This window comes from Bolinopsis microptera, chromosome 13 (assembly GCF_026151205.1).
Source record: "Bolinopsis microptera isolate Bmic1 chromosome 13, MBARI_Bmic_1.0, whole genome shotgun sequence".
NCBI lineage: Eukaryota > Metazoa > Ctenophora > Tentaculata > Lobata > Bolinopsidae > Bolinopsis > Bolinopsis microptera.
This window is the reverse complement of record NC_087084.1, coordinates 1,688,964-1,710,576: the sequence shown is the minus strand read 5'-3', so window position 1 is coordinate 1,710,576 and position 21,613 is coordinate 1,688,964. Positions and strand designations below refer to the sequence as shown.

The 21,613-nt window shown below is 38.8% G+C and overlaps 1 protein-coding gene across 2 annotated transcripts in view; it reads left to right on the top strand.

Annotated features, from left to right (window-relative positions):
• LOC134825526 (sushi, von Willebrand factor type A, EGF and pentraxin domain-containing protein 1-like) overlaps positions 1–21,613 on the top strand; it is a 40,427-nt gene that overhangs the window by 15,777 nt on the left and 3,037 nt on the right. The window contains exons 27-60 of one of the 2 annotated variants that reach the window (XM_063837756.1): positions 401–547; positions 1,014–1,099; positions 1,274–1,376; positions 1,782–1,866; positions 2,677–2,795; positions 3,023–3,102; positions 3,236–3,353; positions 3,613–3,665; positions 4,031–4,156; positions 4,430–4,514; positions 4,760–4,845; positions 5,340–5,526; positions 5,678–5,797; positions 5,964–6,169; positions 6,360–6,471; positions 6,630–6,730; positions 7,261–7,369; positions 7,662–7,792; positions 8,144–8,222; positions 8,548–8,831; positions 9,288–9,390; positions 9,680–9,812; positions 10,719–10,810; positions 11,017–11,137; positions 11,328–11,466; positions 11,981–12,527; positions 12,888–12,963; positions 13,171–13,367; positions 13,640–13,888; positions 14,087–14,335; positions 14,616–14,847; positions 15,331–15,477; positions 15,626–15,735; positions 16,205–16,311. In XM_063837756.1, the coding sequence (XP_063693826.1) occupies positions 401–547; positions 1,014–1,099; positions 1,274–1,376; positions 1,782–1,866; positions 2,677–2,795; positions 3,023–3,102; positions 3,236–3,353; positions 3,613–3,665; positions 4,031–4,156; positions 4,430–4,514; positions 4,760–4,845; positions 5,340–5,526; positions 5,678–5,797; positions 5,964–6,169; positions 6,360–6,471; positions 6,630–6,730; positions 7,261–7,369; positions 7,662–7,792; positions 8,144–8,222; positions 8,548–8,831; positions 9,288–9,390; positions 9,680–9,812; positions 10,719–10,810; positions 11,017–11,137; positions 11,328–11,466; positions 11,981–12,527; positions 12,888–12,963; positions 13,171–13,367; positions 13,640–13,888; positions 14,087–14,335; positions 14,616–14,847; positions 15,331–15,477; positions 15,626–15,735; positions 16,205–16,311 (4,919 nt within the window). Of the gene's footprint in view, positions 1–400; positions 776–1,013; positions 1,100–1,273; positions 1,377–1,781; positions 1,867–2,676; positions 2,796–3,022; positions 3,103–3,235; positions 3,354–3,612; positions 3,666–4,030; positions 4,157–4,429; positions 4,515–4,759; positions 4,846–5,339; positions 5,527–5,677; positions 5,798–5,963; positions 6,170–6,359; positions 6,472–6,629; positions 6,731–7,260; positions 7,370–7,661; positions 7,793–8,143; positions 8,223–8,547; positions 8,832–9,287; positions 9,391–9,679; positions 9,813–10,718; positions 10,811–11,016; positions 11,138–11,327; positions 11,467–11,980; positions 12,528–12,887; positions 12,964–13,170; positions 13,368–13,639; positions 13,889–14,086; positions 14,336–14,615; positions 14,848–15,330; positions 15,478–15,625; positions 15,736–16,204; positions 16,312–21,613 lie in introns of both variants that reach the window. The other variant, XM_063837755.1, reaches the window with a different exon arrangement.

Genomic DNA, 21,613 nt, shown 5'->3' with positions numbered 1-21,613 from the left:
GTGCGATGATGGTAAGTGCAACTGTGTTGTGACTTTGTAGTGTGATGATGGTAAGGGGATCTAGTTTAACATTATCTCTTTATACTTCAAGTGTAACTGTGTTGTGACTTTGTAGTGTGATGATGGTAAGGGGATCTAGTTTAACATTATCTCTTTATACTTCAAGTGTAACTGTGTTGTGACTTTGGAGTGTGATGATGGTAAGGGGATCTAGTTTAACATTATCTCTTCAAGTGTAACTGTGTTGTGACTTTGGAGTGCGATGATGGTAAGGGGATCTAGTTTAACATTATCTCTTTATATTTCTATACATTTGAAATGTAGCATGCAATTTAGTTCAGTAATGCTAAGCAATTCCATTGGTTATCTGGGTAAGTAATGTAAATTAAAGTTATCCCAGGATGTTATGAAATGAACGGAGAGGCCACGTTGTCATGTGACGGTTCTGGTGAATGGGATCACGAGATACCAACCTGCTCTAGGAAGACGTGTCCATGGAGACAACCGGAGTTCTCTAGGAGATACAACTATGATGTAGAGTGGCCAGGTAAGGAGATTGGTATTATGGTTAAGAGGAAATATAACTATGATGTAGAGTGGCCAGGTAAGGAGATTGGTATTATGGTTAAGAGGAAATATAACTATGATGTAGAGTGGCCAGGTAAGGAGATTGGTATTATGGTTAAGAGGAAATATAACTATGATGTAGAGTGGCCAGGTAAGGAGATTGGTATTATGGTTAAGAGGAAATATAACTATGATGTAGAGTGGCCAGGTAAGGAGATTGGTATTATGGTTGAGAGGAAACCTGATATTGTGTGAATTAGGACCACCTCATAAGACTCATAATGGTGAGATAAGACTCAAAAGTCATTATATTGAGCTGAAGTTAACCCCAGAAATTATACACGAAACAATAATAATTTAACTTAAATAAGTGTGTACTGAAGGACACTCTTACAAAATTTCGGATCTTTTGTTGTTGTTTAAAACAGTAATCAATATATAACCAGGTGGTTGCCAGTTTGAGAGTTCAGTAGACGGAAAGAGGGTTTCTGGAGATGACACATTCTACTGTGGTGATATAATGGACGTAGAGGTAAGTTATTTACTCTTTTAACAGTGACATCGCTGTTCTTTGAATAGAATGTTATTCACTCTCTTAAATATATCTTATAGCTTTACTATTCAATATATCTTATAGCTATTAAAAATCCTTTTTAACAATATTTACATTAAATTAGTAGAATATTTACAACCTCCCTCTACTCAGGCAGTATCTAAAGATTGTTATCACGTATGTGACAAAGACAGGTTGATGTGTCAGAGTGATGGAACGTGGAACATATCATCCTCACACATCCCTAGCTGCATTTGTAAGAACTTACTTTATTTCATCGTCACACATCCCTAGCTGCATTTGTAAGAACTTACATTATTTCATCGTCACACATCCCTAGCTGCATTTATAAGTTGCATCCCTAGCTGCACTTGTAAGTCACACATCCCTAGCTGCATTTGTAAGAACTTGCAGTATTTGTCACACACTCCTAGCTGCATTTGTAAGAACTTACTGTATTTTCAACAAATTTAAAATAGACACATTTCATGTGAAACACTCTGTAACTGATGGTTCTGTTAGCTTGTTAGATTATAGGAAAATAGTCTGGTGAATTCTTTAGTGCGCACCCACAATCACTGCGTTTAAAATAATGGGACTTTTACTGGTACCAAGTGGTGTGTGATATTGTAACCACGGTAACATGCTGTATCGTTTCCAGACATGACATGTGATGCTCCTGAGCCAGTCTCTAACGCTTATCTAGTGAACGACGACCACGAGTACAACTGCACCACCACATTAAGGTAAAGTGTTTTACCTGTTCACTTTCTTCACTCAGGTAACACAACCTAACACACTCAGGTAAAGTGTTTTTACCTGTTCACTTTCTTCACTCAGGTAACACTACCTAACACACTCAGGTAGAGTGTTTTACCTGTTCACTTTCTTCACTCAGGTAACACAACCTAACACACTCAGGTAGAGTGTTTTTACCTGTTCACTTTCTTCACTCAGGTAACACAACCTAACACACTCAGGTAAAGTGTTTTACCTGTTCACTTTCTTCACTCAGGTAACACAACCTAACACACTCAGGTAGAGTGTTTTTACCTGTTCACTTTCTTCACTCAGGTAACACTACCTAACACACTCAGGTAAAGTGTTTTACCTGTTCACTTTCTTCACTCAGGTAACACAACCTAACACACTCAGGTAGAGTGTTTTTACCTGTTCACTTTCTTCACTCAGGTAACACAACCTAACACACTCAGGTAAAGTGTTTTTACCTGTTCACTTTCTTCAGTTTCTCTTGATCTGTTTATTATGTTCAACCACTTTCTTTACCTCCTTTCTAATTGGATTTACATTAGATTAAGCAGAGTTCAGTCATCCTTATCTCCTCAACATCACTCTATAATAAATTACTGAACCTTTTTTTGAATGGGTCAAATGCTTTAATGTCCTCCAAATCAGCATGAAAAAATAGGGTTATACGGGTTCCTGCTAGTAATAAACTACCTCACTATGTAATAAACGCCACTCTATAATATGTTACTGTTCAGATGGGAATGTATATACTTATATATTAAATTACTGACACTCACACACTTCAGATGGGAGTGTGACAAGTGCTACAGACACGTGAGTGGAGACCTGGAGAGATCTTGTGTTCCTAAAGACATTAAGAAAGACCCTAAGGGCCAGTGGAGTGGACTACCTCCAGTCTGTCAAAGTGAGTACCTTATAATGGTCATGTAACCATGGCAACATTACCTTACTTGAGTATTCCTCAAATTGCTCAAATTGTTTATGACAATTATTAAACATGTTGATCAATGTCCAGATAATTTGATTATATGTCAGCCTTAAAACAATGTTTTTATGGTGTGATTTTGAATTTGTGTATCATATATTAAATATAACTCGAATTTAAATTTTCTAATCAGGTCATAATTTCAGTAATGGCATGTGCGGACGATGAGATCCCTGTTGTCACTAACGCCACAGTTACTAAGGAAGCTTTATCCTGCGGTGGAAAGGTAATATTTGAGAAAATAATTTAAACAAACAATTTTGAAAATAATGACAAAATAATTATTTTTGTTCGAAAAAAAAACCTGTTACTGTCATTACATGGGCCACCAAATAGTGACAGGCACCTGATCTCCGCAGTTAAAGTACACTTGTAACGAGTGCACAGAACTAGTAGGCAACGAGGAGGTGATCTGTACTCAGCCTGATTTGGAGTTCAGTCTCACGAGCTGGGTCAACACCCCTCCATCCTGTCAACGTACGTTTTATCATTTTATCAGTTTTGTAAAATGTAACACCCCGCCCTCTTGTCAACGTACGTTTTATCATTTTATCAGTTTTGCAAAATGTGCATATGGTTAACATTTAATTTTAAAATATTTTGATTTTATTATTCAATGAAACAAGAAATGTTTAGAATAAAACAAAAAATTGAATTTATTGTTTATTGTTATAAATTCAACAAATTTATAACAATAAACTATGATTACACATAGCTGACTGATATTCCGTTTCAGCTATTTGCTGCCCAGCACTACTACCCGTACCCAGCGAGGATGAGGACTACCAGGTAATAACAATATTTATAAAGGAGTACGTAACCACACTACCAGGTAATAATCTTACTTATAAAGGAGTAAGTAACCACACTACCAGGTCACATTTACTCCTTTACAAATATTTCAATAATTTTAATGAACGAAGGAAACAATGAAACGACCAGAATTATAAAAATCGCCAATCTATACAAGTATTGTATTCTTGTGTAAAATTGTATTGATCCCGTTTTGATCCCGTTTTGATCCCGTCATACAATTACAAGTATTGTTGCAGATCCCACCCTCAAACATCCTCAAATTATTAGTTATATATAGTTAATTAGTTATAGCGTATTTATACACACACTTTATAAAGTATTAAGATTTAAACCTGCAGGTAATATCTACGGGGGTACGTTACACACACGGCGCTAACCCGGCAGGTTGTGGAGACAACTACGTGTGCCAGGAGGTAGCAGCTGAGTGTGACGAGTGCTATGAGTACAGAACAGAGGGGGATGTGGTAGGTTACTGATAATTAGCTACTTATAGCAGTAGTAGTACGCTACTTGTTTTACTTGTTTCATAACGGCTGCTTTACTTTCCAACCTTTAGTTTTGTTTGAGGTTTAATAAACTCATTAAAAGGAATACTCTCGAAAAGAAACTGGATCCAAACTAAACCAGAATTGTAAAGAACGTTGAAAACTTCAAAAACATTGATTGTTTAAAACAAGTACATTAACTTGTTATGTTACATTAACTAGTAGTAACAAAGTAACTTGGTATGTTTTCAGTCCGACTCTGCACCCACGAGGAAGTGTGTCAAGAAGGGTAACAGTAAGGAAGGTTACTGGACCAACACCGACAGAATGTGTACCAGTGAGTATTTTATTGTTTAATTTGCTTTAGTAGCAAAAGGTAAAATAAGATACACTTACTTACACTTTACTTACACAATAAACATATTATATATATGTGTAATATACACTATTGTTTTAGTTGCTGAGTAAAACAAGATAAACTTTAAAATATTACAGTTTACGATGACCTATCCTCACTAACATTTAATACAGAACGTTGATCAGAATCATGACTTGATTAGAATTAACCTAAACTTTAAACAGGAAAAGATTGTAACGTTCCTGAGATCCCAGCTGAAAACAACCTTCACTACACTGTAGTACACAGTACAAAGAAGTGCAACCAAACTGTAAGTCCATCTCACTTTTATATTTTTGGTTTCTGAGTCCATCTCACTTTTAGATATTTAGCCTGTAAGTTCATCTCACTTTTAGATATTTAGCCTGTAAGTTCATCTCACTTTTAGATATTTAGCCTGTAAGTTCATCTCACTTTTAGATATTTAGCCTGTAAGTCCATCTCACTTTTAAATATTTAGCCTGTAAGTTCATCTCACTTTTAGATATTTAGCCTGTAAGTCCATCTCACTTTTAGATATTTAGCCTGTAAGTCCATCTCACTTTTAAATATTTAGCCTGTAAGTTCATCTCACTTTTAGATATTTAGCCTGTAAGTCCATCTCACTTTTAAATATTTAGCCTGTAAGTTCATCTCACTTTTAGATATTTAGCCTGTAAGTCCATCTCACTTTAACATTTTGTTCTAAACGCACTGCTGCTTCAAACATCTGGATACTCTTGTCTCTTTGTCTCAACATCTTTATCTTTCAACACATCTCCACAGATAGATGTGGAATGTGACTGCTGTCACAAGATCAGTGCCGATGTTATAACAGACACCCTGCAATGTCTTCCCACTAAGTTCTGGGACAAGGACCTTCCAAAGTGCGTCCCCATCACCTGCTCCGAGCCTGTCACTATTGATAACGGAAGTTTTAAAACAGTGGAACCGGAGTCTGCTTGCACTTGCGGTGAGAATTAACTATTATCCGCTAATTATCCGCTAATTAATTATCATCCGCTGATTCATATTAGTCTATTTATTTTTAACTTTTAGTTTCCCTTCCTCTTTGTATCTGTTCATATGTAGATGATGTGTAGACTAACAACGTCTCCTAACAGGTACAGTACGATACGAGTGTGATCCCTGCTACAGACTGGTTGGAAGTGAGACTCTGACTTGTAACCAAAACACCAACACGGGGACTGCTGGCTGGAGCTCCAACCCTCCTGTCTGTGAACGTGAGTAGTAAGGGCGGGGGGAGGTCATAAGTTTAGGGAAATTATTCATTATGTATTTGAGACTTATTGCAGATTCTAATGTAGAACAGAATTAAAACTTCAAGGCAAGTAGTGTATGTTGTACCACGTGATGCCCTAATATGGTAACATGTTGACAACACCGCAGCTATCTGTTGCGAGCACCTGGAGGAGCCGGTGGACCCAATAACTGAGGAGAAGAGTACACAGTTGGTTTACAGAAAGGGGACCAGAACGGTTCTACAGGAACTGGGTGAGATGACTGTTAAAGAGAACTTTGCCACATGTGACAGAGACTATGTGTGTCAGGAGATAGATCCTATCTGCGGACCTTGCTTTGAGTACAACGATGAGGTTAGTTAGTTCACTAGTGAAGACATCAATATAGGGGACCTAATAAAATATTGATCCCGAAACTAAGCAGGGTATATTTGCATATTTGCATATTTGCATATTTGTATATTTGTATATTTGCATATTTGCATATTTGCATATTTGCATATCTGCATAGTGCATATTGTCAAATATTTGCATATATTTGCAGGATGGAGCAGTAGTGGACGGAATAAAGAACCCGCCCGTAAAACAGTGTGTTAAGAAACAGTCAGATATAGGAGAGATAGGAGAGTGGACTAACAGAGACAAGTCCTGCACGTGTGAGTAGTTTAAGTTAATAAGCAAATCACTTATATATTACAAACAAATCAATGTTAAACATTATACACAGCAACATTGCATTTAAATGAACTCGAATTTGATGTTTTAAATTTAAATTGCTAACTACACAAGGTCTGACCACCACAATGCGTTTCAGTAAAGACTTGCCCCTACAGAGATATAGATGAGACCATGCACCTTCAATACACCTCCCCTCAAGAGTACAGTCTAGATAACCCTGCTCATTGTCAGAGCACTGTGAGTACTGTTCAAAGAGCGTTTTATATTATTTTTTGTTATTAAATACTTTTCAAATTTTACAGAGTACAGCAATAGATGAATATAAAGTAGAATCGTTCAAAATGTCGCCCCATCTGTAAAATATGATTGGCACCCAAACACGGTAAACACATAGTGAACTATGTCCGCAGTAACTTGGACCCATTACATCGAATTAATCTAAATTCAAAAATTTATGAAAAACTATTTAATAACAAACAAATCCATGGTGAATAACTGTGGATATAGAGTCAAAAGTGGTATTTCAATACGTCAAATTCCAGATACATTAGATACAGGTCTGATATGGTCATTAATGTGTGAGGGGAAGTGTGATATGATGTTAAAAGTATAGGAAGGTAGATACAAAATAAATAAAAAAATGATAATATTGGGAGCAAAGAGACTAGGCTAGACTGTTGTTTCACTATCCAATAAACAATTTAAAAAATAATATTATTGTTTTATTTATACTCATTTCCCTCTCCTTGATATAACTGAACGGTCAGGTGGAGGTGACATGTGACGAGTGTTATGAGCTCCCTGACGGTTCAAGGTCCCAGATTCACACGTGCCAGACAAACAAGACCTGGTCACATCACCTCCCTACTTGCCACAGTAAGAGATACTTTTTTATATATATATATTTTTTTCTTTTTTCTTAACATGTATTTTTTCATTTTTTTCTTTATAATTAATTAATTAGTTAGCACACCAATAAATACCTCAGTAAAACTGTATCTTCATTTTAGTTGGAAATTTAAATAATAATTTTTGGGATATCCTGATAAATGAAACTCTTAAAAAGGTATACGAGTAAATCGAAGGAAGAAAACCCATCAAAGCAATAAGTATTTAAAAAATGAATCAAAATACAGTTGAAAATAACTAAAAACTAATTAATTATCAGGGTCGAGGTGCGCCACCCCGCCAGCTGTACCACACTGTACCTACAAAGCAGGAGAGAATAAATGCAACTTCAAGAAGGAGCTTGAGTGTGATGAGTGCTACTACGAGGAGTCATGTGCTGAAGAGACAATGGTTTCTTTATTAATTCTTGAATCATAAATTAGCTTAATTTGTTAATATATAATATTATTTGATTTTAGTTTAGGGGGAAAAGCAAATTTAGCGAATTGGAACAATCATTTTTGATATGTAATAAAGCAATAATTTGTAGATAGCAATTCAGATATTATATGACTTGATAATTAGCAAGCCTTGTCTTTCAGGGCTTGCTAATTATACATGAATTATACGAAATCAAAGATATAGCTGCATGCGACAAATGTTGGGAAAATCTGTTTCAAGGGTACAGTTTACTGCATTAAGGTATTTTTATGAATCATTTTTGTCGGTAAGATCCTGTTTTATAATAATGATGTCTTTCAGTCGACGGATGGAATCATGGAAGCGCAATGTAACTACGATAAATCTTGGTCTTGGACAACAAAAGAGCCTAAAATGAACTGTAAGTCATTGAAAACATTGGAGGAGTTAGACTTAGAAGTTGATCACTATGAGTGTGTCATAGTTACAAAATATTTTCACAATAGTTTATAACTATTGTACACTACAGATTGTAGTCCAGTCTATTACATTTATTGAGGACGTTAAGGAGGGAATTGATTTAATGTAGTCCGTCGAGTCCTAACTCTCCTCGCGTCCTAAAATGGCTCTCTTCTCTTATCTCATATAGTGAATATACCACAATAATTTAGTTGATTTACAACCGACTAACTATTGGTCAACTATCACTTATCTAAAGATCTAACAACACCACTTAATATGTTCAGTGAGACAATGTGAGGAGGCTCCGGAAATAGAGCACGGACAAGTAGACACAACGGGACGAGGGTGTGGGGACATGGCGCGTTACAGATGTGACAGGTGCTACACCTTCAGTCACGACTCAGAGTGTCTCTGTGAGAGAAGGAAGTGTGTACCGGACCCTGGGGACTGTACTAGAGGGATGTGGAACGAGACAGCGCCCACTTGTGAGAGGATCACGTGTCAGGCCCCACCTAGTCCCCCTACTCACGGCAGTCTTGTCAGTATTGATGGGACTTGTGATGGAGCGGTTAGTTTATTTAAGGAATAGGTTTTTTACTTTAAACTTCTCTTCAGTAAACTTGTTTATCATGCGTACCAGGGGTGTAGGAAGAGGGGGGACCTTATCATGCGTACCAGGGGTGTAGGAAGAGGGGGAGGGGGGGACCTTGTCATGCGTACCAGGGGTGTAGGAAGAGGGGGAGGGGGGGGGACCTTGTCATGCGTACCAGGGGTGTAGGAAGAGGGGGAGGGGGGGGGGACCTTGTCATGCGTACCAGGGGTGTAGGAAGGGGGGGAGGGGGGGGGACCTTGTCATGCGTACCAGGGGTGTAGGAAGAGAGGGGGGAGGGGGGACCTTGTCATGCGTACACCAGCTATATACTGTTCTCCCTGAACACTGAAAGACAATATTTAGCGGTTATTAATAAAATTAGCCTATCAATAGTGAGAAAGTATTGTGTGTATCCTAAAACTGAAAACCCAGGCTGTTTACAAGTGTGATGAAGGGTATTACCTGACGGACGGTGATTTGGTCCGGAACTGCACTGAGTGGGGAAAATGGACCGGCAAACACCCTGTCTGCTCAAGTAAGACAATTTTAAAATTTTATTTACTTATTTTTTTTTTTAATTAAAAAATTTATTTAAAAAAATATGAAACCTACTAAAACCAATGAAGCCCTCCAATGGAGCCCTTTCTGAATATTTAACTTGGTTTTTTGAATGATAATTGTTTCAATTTTCTTATTGCTTCAGATTCATCAATTTATACATTCGCCAACACGTAACCTCGAATAAATGAACGGATTAGTGATAGTTAAAATGATATCTAAATATTTTTGTTTCACAGTTCTCTAACTGAAACCTCCACCCTTAGTTAAAGTCTGCACCTCAATAAACTCCTCACCTTATCGCTCCCACTTCCCTGATCTCACACACGAGTACGGTACTGTTGTCACGTTCAAGTGTGATGATTGCTACAAGTTTAATAGTGCCTTCAAAAACGAAAGGTAAACACTAAACACTTCCAATTTCCATGGGTTTGATTAAATTTCAAGTTAGATTGAACAGATGAAGATTGTTTTCGAATTCCACATAGAATACAAAACTAATCTTACCAATGATTTTAACTATGTTGAGCTAGTAATACAGCCCCCTGTACACCCCCTGTACACCCCCCCCCCCCCCCCTAGGGAGACTAAAGTGCAAAAAAACTGCTGCTAGCAGCAGTTAGCAGCAGTTAGCAGCAGTTAGCAGCAGTTAGCAGCAATTAGCAGCAGTTAGCAGCAGTCAGCAGCAGTTAGCAGCAGTTAGCAGCAGTTAGCAGCAGTTAGCAGCAGTTAGCAGCAGTCAGCAGCAGTTAGCAGCAGTTAGCAGCAGTTAGCAGCAGTTAGCAGCAGTAAGCAGCAATTAGCAGCAGTTAGCAGCAGTTACCAGCAGTTACCAGCAGTTACCAGCAGTTACCAGCAGTTACCAGCAGTTAGCAGCAGTTAGCAGCAGTTAGCAGCAGTCACCAGCAGTTAGCAGCAGTTAGCAGCAGTTACCAGCAGTTAGCAGCAGTTAGCAGCAGTTAGCAGCAGTCACCAGCAGTTAGCAGCAGTCAGCAGCAGTTATCAGCAGTTATCAGCAGTTAGCAGCAGTTAGCAGCAGTTAGCAGCAGTTAGCAGCAGGTAGCAGCAGTAAGCAGCAGTTAGCAGCAGTCAGCAGCAGTTAGCAGCAGTCAGCAGCAGTTAGCAACAGTTAGCAGCAGTTAGCAGCAGTTTCTTTGCACTTTCGTCCTCCAGTACAGCACCGCTCCTCTATACAGCCCCCCTGTACCCCCCCCTCCCCCTTATAAAGCACCCCCTGTATAAACAAAGGAATAAAACCCTCAGAAGCTCTCCTAATAACCCCCCAATAATAAAATTGTCCTACAGTGTAAAAGAAACAGAGAGCATCTACCCAAGGTTCCATGTGCTAAAGTGCGAAGCTACTGGGAACTGGAACGGAAGTTTCCCTGTCTGTCAGGGTCAGTGCCAACTCTTTATTTTAAAAATCTCAGTTCATCCCTTTACTTCTTAAATGTCTTTTAAATAATCTCCCAGAGAGGTAATGTAGTATCTCCCTAACTCTTCCTAATATTAACAGAGAAGAGGTGTAGTATCTCCCTAACTCTTCCTAATATTAACAGAGAAGAGGTGTAGTATCTCCCTAACTCTTCCTAATCTTCCTCAGAGAAGAGGTGCTCCAACCCAGGGACACCAGCTAACGGCAGAATGACAAGTTCTCAGAACTTCCAGTGTGAGGCTAGTGTAACGTACGAGTGTAACACCGGCTACCACTTTACTACTACAAGGTTAGATTTGTTTTACTGACATTTGTTTGGGTTGTAGATTGGAACTTGACCTTGATCGAGTGTGTTATCTGGTCGTGACATATTCTTCGTTTTATCTTATCGTGCGTTGTGTCATTTTTGTTATAAGATGTAACAAAAAATAAGAACCAAAAAATGTACACCCTCTATAATTTTTAAAAAAATATTGCAGTTCCCGAACAGTAACACGAAAATGTGACGGAGAGAAATGGTCAGGGACGGAGCCGGAGTGCGTGGCGATCGATTGCGGAGACATTTCTGTCAGTCTTCCGCTGGTAGCTGAGTATATCGATACTCTATATGGGTACGAGGTAAGATAACACTTAATTATCATTAGTTCATGAGTTCTACTCATATAATGAGTTATCAATGAGTTATCACTTAGTTATCATGAGTTCTATTCAAACTACAACAACTTCAATAAAACCTGCACCTCTTTTTTATTGTAAATATTATAATGACGCCATACTAATAAACCTGACTAAAGCAGCATAACTACACCAGGTAGAATTATAACACTACACTACACTTACACTATACTAACACTATACTAACACTACACTAACACTACACTAACACTACACTAACACTACACTAACACTATACTAACACTATAACTAACTAGTATAACTAACACTAACACATAACTACACCAGGTAGAATTATAACACTACACTACACTTACACTATACTAACACTATAACTAACTAGTATAACTAACACTAACACATAACTACACCAGGTAGAATTATAACACTACACTACACTTACACTATACTAACACTATACTAACGTCTAACTAACACTAACACTACACTACACCAGGTAGAATACACCTGCGGAGTAAACCCCAGACAGAGACGCTGTTTCCACGTCCCCCAGCCGGAGGAGGCACTCTGCCAATCTGATGGAACCTGGGAGTACCCTCACAGTGGATGTGCCAGGAAGCAGTGCCCGGCTCCCCCTCTTGTTCCTCATGCTAACATGAAGAAGGCTAAGATAAACCTAGAGGATACTGATTGTAACCAGCAGTATTGGTATACGTGTGAGGAAGGGTACAAGATGGAGGGGACTCCCTGGATAAGATGTGACAAGACTGCATGGTTCCCACAACCTCCTAAATGTGTGAAGATGTCCTGTAGACCCCAGGACGATCCCACTAACGGAGCAGTGTTCCCTTCACTGCAAGAGCAGGGTAAAGGTGTCCTATACGGAGCTAACATTACCTACCAGTGCAACACGTGCTCTGAGTTGCAGGGAGGAGACGCACAAATAAGACAATGTGTATTTGATGGGAATAAAGGAGTCACTTGGTCATCTCCAGAGCCCACGTGCAATCCAATACTTTGTTATCTGCCCGCTATCTCTAACGGTAAGGTTCAATACTTTGCAATCCAATACTTTGTTATCTGCCTGCTATTTCTAATGGTAAGGTTCAATATTTTGCAATCCAATACTTTGTTATCCGCCTGCTATCTCTAACGGTAAGGTTCAATACTTTGCAATCCAATACTTTGTTATCTGCCTGCTATTTCTAACCGTAAGGTTCAATACTCTGCAATCCAATACTTTGTTATCTGCCCGCTATCTCTAATGGAGCATCAAACGTTGCTCAAACGTTGTGTAGATTGTCTGACCAGAAGAAATTACTGCAGTACTATAGACACTATAGTATGCTATTACAAAGTAGGCTTGCAAATTGTATTACACGGTTAAGTGGATGATATTGCAGGAAGAATTACAAGTGGTCATGATGTCGAGGATATACCCAAGTGTGGAGAAACCGTTAGCTTTGAGTGTGATTTAGGGTAAGTCGGTATTATTTAGGAATTCATGACATTTGTGCAAACATTATTTGACATTGTGCTAAAGACTTTTATTAATTTTCAGTTCAAACGAAAACATTATGGCTCTAGCAAAGATGCCAACTTTGAAAGATGGCTCTATATTATTTTGCGCTTTACTTACATGACAATATATCAAACTACCTTTTACTCACATGCTCACTGTACCAGATACAAACTAGTAGGAGACAAACAACTGAAGTGCACGAGCAGCAGTAAGTATGACACAGTTATCCCTACCTGTGAGGAAGTAACCTGCCCCCACCCGGAAGTAGCTCAACACATGAAAACTACAACTTATCCAGATCCTGCTGCTACGGACGGCAAATACAGACCGTACACTGAGATAGAATATGAGTGTGAAGATGGTAAGATGTGTAATTTTACTTGCAGTTAAGTTTATAAAATTCGAGTGTTTGTGCTAAAAAAAAATGTGCTAAAAAATTTGGTTCAATCTAGGAACCAAACCCACCCCCCCCCCCTGCCGGCTGCCCTCGATTCGTAACCTTTCACTATATTTTTTTCAAAAGGTAAATGGATAAATTCAAGTAGGACTAGGGGACCAGAACATTATCCTTTAATGATGGTTGATTTATTATAAACTACCCAAATACTACTGCTGACAGTAAGCATTCCTCAGGCTGGGAACTAGTTGGCAGCATGATAATATCCTGCCAGCAAGATGGAACCTGGAGGGAAGACGTCCCAAGATGTGAACACAGCGAGTGTGAGCCCCTTGCAAACGTTACCCACGGGAGGATAGTCAAGGAATCAGACATTCTGCGCAGAATAGAGTGTGATCCTTGTTATGGTCCGACTAACCCTGGAGCGGAGATACTGCAGTGTATAGACGGCAGGTGGAGTCCTCCTAAACCTACTGAGTGTGAAGGTATGTAGTCAATATACAAGTTCTATATTTATAGTCAGTCTGTAACAAAATGAGAGTTTTTCTTTTTTATTCCTCAAGCTTGTGTCATACTTACTTTTGCCTTCGGGTGATCCTCGACCGAAATATCATGATAATCAACCTTTTCAATCCTCACTATTACTTCAAATACTATTTCTATAAAAACCCCCCATCTCTCAGTGAAGCAGTGCAGTAAGCCTGATCACGCAGTAGGTAACGGTAGACTCACAGCAAACACAATACGAGTAAAGTACGAGTGCGGGAGCTCTGTAACGTTTAAATGTGACGAGAGCTACGCTCTGACGGGTCAGGCCGTGTTGAGGTGTGGTGAGGATGAAGAGTGGGACAACAAGTTCCCTCTGTGTGTGGAGCAAGTGTGCCCTGTGTTGGAGGAGGTCGCTAATGCTGACACTAAATACACTTATGGCGGTAGGTTAATGGACGGCCACAGGGTAATGGGGTATTATAACAAAGTTAAGAGTAGGAATACTTTTATATTATTTGGTATTTAAATATTAACCTCGATACACAGAATTCAGAAATTACTGTTATTTTCTTATTTGCTGGTACCAGTGAGAAGACCTAAACTAAATTCTAGTTATAAAACTACACTCTAGTTATAAAACTACACTCTATCCTTTTGAAAATCGCACAAAGTAGCAGCAGAAAGTACAACAATAAAGTAACAACACACTAAACAACACTTCAGGTCAGCAAGTACACTACGTGTGTGATGAAGGGTACGAGTTGTACGGTGACCCTGTGAGGCGCTGTCTGAACGGCTCCCAGTGGAGCGGGCCGGGGCCCACCTCCTGCAAAGTGAAACACTGTGGCAATGTGGGGGATATCCTGTACGGCAGTGTCACTCAGATTAGTGGTGGGTTAGAGGGGGGTGCTGACACTCCGGGGGCGGCAGTGCAGTACAAGTGCAAGGATGACAGGTCAGCGCTGGTTTCAAATGTTGTTCAACGAACTCTAGGGCCTCCAACGCTGTTTTCGTGTGATTTAGATTTAGTTGTTGTTCATTATGAACTCTAGGGCCTCCAACGCTGTTTTCGTGTGATTTAGATTTAGTTGTTGTTCAATGAACTCTAGGGCCTCCAACGCTGTTTTTATGTGATTTAGATTTAGTTGTTGTTCAATGTGAACTCTAGGGCCTCCAACGCTGTTTTCATGTGATTTAGATTTAGTTGTTGTTCAATATGAACTCTAGGGCCTCCAACGCTGTTTTCATGTGATTTAGATTTAGTTGTTGTTCATTATTGGACGCAATTAATCTCTCCGTTTAATAAATTCCGGTAAAGTAGTATTACTAAGTAACAACCCCCAGGTTTAATAAATTCCGGTAAGGTAGTATTACTAAGTAACAACCCCCAGGTTTAATAAAGTCCGGTAAGGTAGTATTACTAAGTAATAACCCCCAGGTACCACCTGATGGGGGAAGATATAAGAACGTGCACAAACAACAAACAGTGGACATATGCCCCACCCGAGTGTAAATGTGTCTCCTGTCCCGTACTATCTCTTCTTAACGGAATTATAGAGACTGCTGATGAGAACGTGGTGGGAACGTGAGTTTAAAATAATCTTAAAGCAAAGATTTAAAATATTTAAATGATTCAAAATAACGGCCTTTTAATATTTTTGGTTGCAGGTGGATATTAGACATATAATTATTACCTTAAAGGAGCTGTTGAAGTGATAAAACCATTTTACCAGGTCGGTGCAGTATATGTGTAATCCAGGCTATAAGATGGTACCAGAAGGTCGGAATACCCGAACATGCCTTGAAAGTGGAGAATGGGATGGGATTTCTCCAAAATGTGAACGTTAGTAGATCACCACACATATTTCCATTGTTTTAAGACACCTTTAAGCTGCAATATTCAATGTTGATATTTGGATTTCAAATACTTGGAGAACTTTCAAAATTCAATGGTAGTTTTTCTACGGAAGAGTAAACTGGCAAATAATGAACTCGTTTATCTGTTTATGGATTTTTCTATTCGATACAGTCTTACGTTTTCTAAATAGTTCATTCGTGTTTTATAGAAATTAGAAATTAGAAATTTAGAAATTAGAAATTAGAAATTAGAAATTAGAAATTAGAAAGATCATTACAAAATTACATGTGTCAGATCCCAATCAGTTAACGGAAAGTTATTCAACCAAACAAAAAAACATAATATCGTAGATAAATAAATAAATGGTTTCAAAGTGTGCACGGAATATGGATACTTATGTTATAGCTTACTTTTAGATGTTATCATTTAATATTATTTGTTATCTCTCTCACAGGAGTGAGATGTAAAAGAAGAGTTCCTGAAGGAAGTAGAATAACAGGAACTGACAAGGCAGAGTACGACTATCTGGAAACAGTGCAGTTTGTGTGTGAGCCGTACAAGGTTAGTTAATTGTTACCAGTTAATAGTACGACTATCTGGAAACAGTGCAGTTTGTGTGTGAGCCGTACAAGGTTAGTTAATTGTTACCAGTTAATAGTACGACTATCTGGAAACAGTGCAGTTTGTGTGTGAGCCGTACAAGGTTAGTTAATTGTTACCAGTTAATAGTACGACTATCTGGAAACAGTGCAGTTTGTGTGTGAGCCGTACAAGGTTAGTTAATTGTTATTAGTTAATAGTACGACTATCTGGAAACAGTGCAGTTTGTGTGTGAGCCGTACAAGGTTAGTTAATTGTTACCAGTTAATAGTACGACTATCTGGAAACAGTGCAGTTTGTGTGTGAGCCGTACAAGGTTAGTTAATTGTTACCAGTTAATAGTACGACTATCTGGAAACAGTGCAGTTTGTGTGTGAGCCGTACAAGGTTAGTTAATTGTTACCAGTTAATAGTACGACTATCTGGAAACAGTGCAGTTTGTGTGTGAGCCGTACAAGGTTAGTTAATTGTTACCAGTTAATAGTACGACTATCTGGAAACAGTGCAGTTTGTGTGTGAGCCGTACAAGGTTAGTTAATTGTTACCAGTTAATAGTACGACTATCTGGAAACAGTGCAGTTTGTGTGTGAGCCGTACAAGGTTAGTTAATTGTTACCAGTTAATAGTACGACTATCTGGAAACAGTGCAGTTTGTGTGTGAGCCGTACAAGGTTAGTTAATCGTTACCAGTTAACAGTACGACTATCTGGAAACAGTGCAGTTTGTGTGTGAGCCGTACAAGGTTAGTTAATCGTTACCAGTAAATAGTACGACTATCTGGAAACAGTGCAGTTTGTGTGTGAGCCGTACAAGGTTAGTTAATTGTTACCAGTAAATAGTACGACTATCTGGAAACAGTGCAGTTTGTGTGTGAGCCGTACAAGGTTAGTTAATTGTTACCAGTAAATAGTACGACTATCTGGAAACAGTGCAGTTTGTGTGTGAGCCGTACAAGGTTAGTTAATTGTTACCAGTAAATAGTACGACTATCTGGAAACAGTGCAGTTTGTGTGTGAGCCGTACAAGGTTAGTTAATCGTTACCAGTTAATAGTACGACTATCTGGAAACAGTGCAGTTTGTGTGTGAGCCGTACAAGGTTAGTTAATTGTTACCAGTAAATAGTACGACTATCTGGAAACAGTGCAGTTTGTGTGTGAGCCGTACAAGGTTAGTTAATTGTTACCAGTTAATAGTACGACTATCTGGAAACAGTGCAGTTTGTGTGTGAGCCGTACAAGGTTAGTTAATTGTTACCAGTTAATAGTACGACTATCTGGAAACAGTGCAGTTTGTGTGTGAGCCGTACAAGGTTAGTTAATTGTTACCAGTTAATAGTACGACTATCTAGAAACAGTGCAGTTTGTGTGTGAGCCGTACAAGGTTAGTTAATTGTTACCAGTTAATAGTACGACTATCTGGAAACAGTGCAGTTTGTGTTTGAGCCGTACAAGGTTAGTTAATTGTTACTAGTTAATAGTACGACTATCTGGAAACAGTGCAGTTTGTGTGTGAGCCGTACAAGGTTAGTTAATTGTTACTAGTTAATAGTACGACTATCTGGAAACAGTGCAGTTTGTGTGTGAGCCGTACAAGGTTAGTTAATTGTTACCAGTAAATAGTACGACTATCTGGAAACAGTGCAGTTTGTGTGTGAGCCGTACAAGGTTAGTTAATCGTTACCAGTTAATAGTACGACTATCTGGAAACAGTGCAGTTTGTGTGTGAGCCGTACAAGGTTAGTTAATTGTTACCAGTAAATAGTACGACTATCTGGAAACAGTGCAGTTTGTGTGTGAGCCGTACAAGGTTAGTTAATTGTTACCAGTTAATAGTACGACTATCTGGAAACAGTGCAGTTTGTGTGTGAGCCGTACAAGGTTAGTTAATTGTTACCAGTTAATAGTACGACTATCTGGAAACAGTGCAGTTTGTGTGTGAGCCGTACAAGGTTAGTTAATTGTTACCAGTTAATAGTACGACTATCTAGAAACAGTGCAGTTTGTGTGTGAGCCGTACAAGGTTAGTTAATTGTTACCAGTTAATAGTACGACTATCTGGAAACAGTGCAGTTTGTGTTTGAGCCGTACAAGGTTAGTTAATTGTTACTAGTTAATAGTACGACTATCTGGAAACAGTGCAGTTTGTGTGTGAGCCGTACAAGGTTAGTTAATTGTTACTAGTTAATAGTACGACTATCTGGAAACAGTGCAGTTTGTGTGTGAGCCGTACAAGGTTAGTTAATTGTTACCAGTAAATAGTACGACTATCTGGAAACAGTGCAGTTTGTGTGTGAGCCGTACAAGGTTAGTTAATTGTTACCAGTTAATAGTACGACTATCTGTAAACAGTGCAGTTTGTGTGTGAGCCGTACAAGGTTAGTTAATTGTTACTAGTTAATAGTACGACTATCTGTAAACAGTGCAGTTTGTGTGTGAGCCGTACAAGGTTAGTTAATTGTTACTAGTTAATAGTACGACTATCTGGAAACAGTGCAGTTTGTGTGTGAGCCGTACAAGGTTAGTTAATTGTTACCAGTTAATAGTACGACTATCTGGAAACAGTGCAGTTTGTGTGTGAGCCGTACAAGGTTAGTTAATCGTTACCAGTTAATAGTACGACTATCTGGAAACAGTGCAGTTTGTGTGTGAGCCGTACAAGGTTAGTTAATTGTTACTAGTTAATAGTACAACTATCTGGAAACAGTAGGGCCTGTCGTGATATCATGGATCGCTTAGGTTCCACCAGGATCTGGTAGTCCTCATAATTCTGCGGCCTCTATGTGTCGTCATCTCGCACAACTCCGAAAAACCGTTGTGAGTTTGGCATGTGAACATTTGCAGCCCTCCAGACATCGATTGGGTTAACGAGTTGTCGTACGTCACCTCAAGATCGGGTGACAGGGGGCTGAACAGGCCAGAACCCAATTGATTGGGTCGGAGGTCACGTGATTATGAGCCTGAGGTCACGTGACTATGACGTCACCAGAGCTGAGAGCTCGTTCTCCGTTTCCCGCTCTTTGGACCAGGTGAGCTTGCATGCTTGTGAAAGTGGGTGTAAGTACAGCTGTACTGTAGTTACATCCAATTACCCCTAATAGAACGAAGATTTATTTTCTGACAGAAAGCTAGAAATTTACCAAAATATCGACTTTGTTCAAAATTTATTTTGATGACCACTCCTGACCTAAAATTGCACGAGAAATCGATTAAACTTGGTTTCAGAACTCAACAATGCTTCCTTATGCCTTAAAATCCATTTTTATCGATTCAATAAACATTTTGATCCTGTGGATTAATTAGTAACAGGTAACAAATGCACAGAAAAAACCATCGCACTTACATTGCATTCTTAACGGGTCGATTTCGAGTGACCAATAATCGTCGTGATGATATTTATACGTCATGCGTTCCTGATCATCATCAGCAATCAAGAGACAGGAGCGGCGATTGCTTTAAATCAACGGTTTACGTTATTTTTTGTAAATTCGACCCCTGTTTTAACAGTTATCACACTTTGTCATAGAATGTATTGAGGATATCTTTACAAATAAGAGGACCAGTAAATAAAATTGTCACAAGTGTTTCTCTTACTCACTTTCGATAAGACACAATGCAAATTCTTACTTAACCATAAGATTCGGAATTTTTCAACCGTTGAAGAATATCGGAATTTTATAAAATATAAGTTCAATTTTTACAAAAAATCAACGAATCGTATGAAATTCCATCAGCAGTTAGTTCCAGAGTAGGGATCACAGCAAAACGAAGGAATATAATTTCTTGCGGGAATCATTCCTGAAATATTGTCGACAGGTTAAAGTCTACTAGCAGGAACCCGTCTAACCCCTGAGTGGTTTTAAGACTCAAGAGACTAAATAAATTATTACCTATTTAATTCGCGTTTTTGCGGAAAATCGTGTTAAATTTAAGGAGGAGGACTCAGGAGGAGGAGGAGGACTGGGGAGGAGGACAGTTAAGGACTGATGAGGAGGACTGAGGACGAGGAGGAAGAGTAGGAGGAGGACTGAGGAGGGGAGGAGGAAGAGGACTGAGGAAGATCAGGAAGACCCAGGAGGAGGAGGAGGAAGAGTAGGAGGAGGAAGCATCTAAATGTTATTTCCATTTTTGTCCGTTTTTGTCCATTTTTGTCCGCTCTATTTTTTGTCCGTTTTGAAAATATAGGGTACCGAACGGACAAAAAACATGATCCCCCCTATAACAGCAAAAATTGAACATTTTATTTAGCAATTTAGGTGTCCATTAATGTTCGTATATGTCCGCCTATGTCCGTCTATGTCCGCCTATGTCCGCCTATAGCTATGTCCGCCTAGAAGGAGGAGGACTGAAGAGTACTGAAGACTGAAGAGTACTGAGGAGGATGGCTGAGAAGGATGGCTGAGGAGGATGACTGAGGAGGATGACTGAGGAGGATGACTGAGGAGGATGACTGAGGAGGATGACTGAGAGGGAGGAGGAGGATCAGGAAGACCCAGGAGGAGGAGGACATTCTAAAAGATCGATTATTACGCTAAAACCCTGCTGTAAACAGCTTACCAAATTGGCCACTGTGTATGTGCTTGTAGTCATATTAAGGTTAATCGTCAACATATCGTTTATTATTGGATAATATCTTTGCTAATCCCATTTTCTTTTCCTGAAGTAAACGTTTCATATAATTAAATTCCTTTTTGCCAACAGTGAGATCAGCTATAGGGGAACTTGAATTTCCACCCATAGGAATACCCTTGGTTTGTATGAATACAATCCCACCGAAGACGACATAAGTGTTATAAATAATAAATTTAACAGCCTCTTTTAGGTCATCTTGACTAAAGCAGGCATGAGAATCATAGGTTTTATTGGAAAAGAAACATGTATTACTGTCTCTTTTAGAAATACAAATATATCTATTACGGTCTGAAAATATTAAATCAACAACTTCATTAATCATATTCTCTACTTCAATCAAGTCTAATCTGGTATAAAGAGTAGTAAAATCATATACTTGTATATTATAAACATCGCTATTTTTGATAGCTTCAAGGAATTCACTTGAGGAATCTATGCTCCAAAACATGTTTATACCGCTGTTGTTGTATATTGCCTCGCAGTATTTCTTAAAGTATTTCCTCAAAAGTTTCAGACAACAGTTAACTTGGACGTTAAGTTGTTTCGTAACGCAAAAACGGGCACCTGCAATGAACCTCGCCTTGTAAGGGTTCTTATGAAGCTTAGGGTTCCAGAAGATGCGTGATTAAATTTT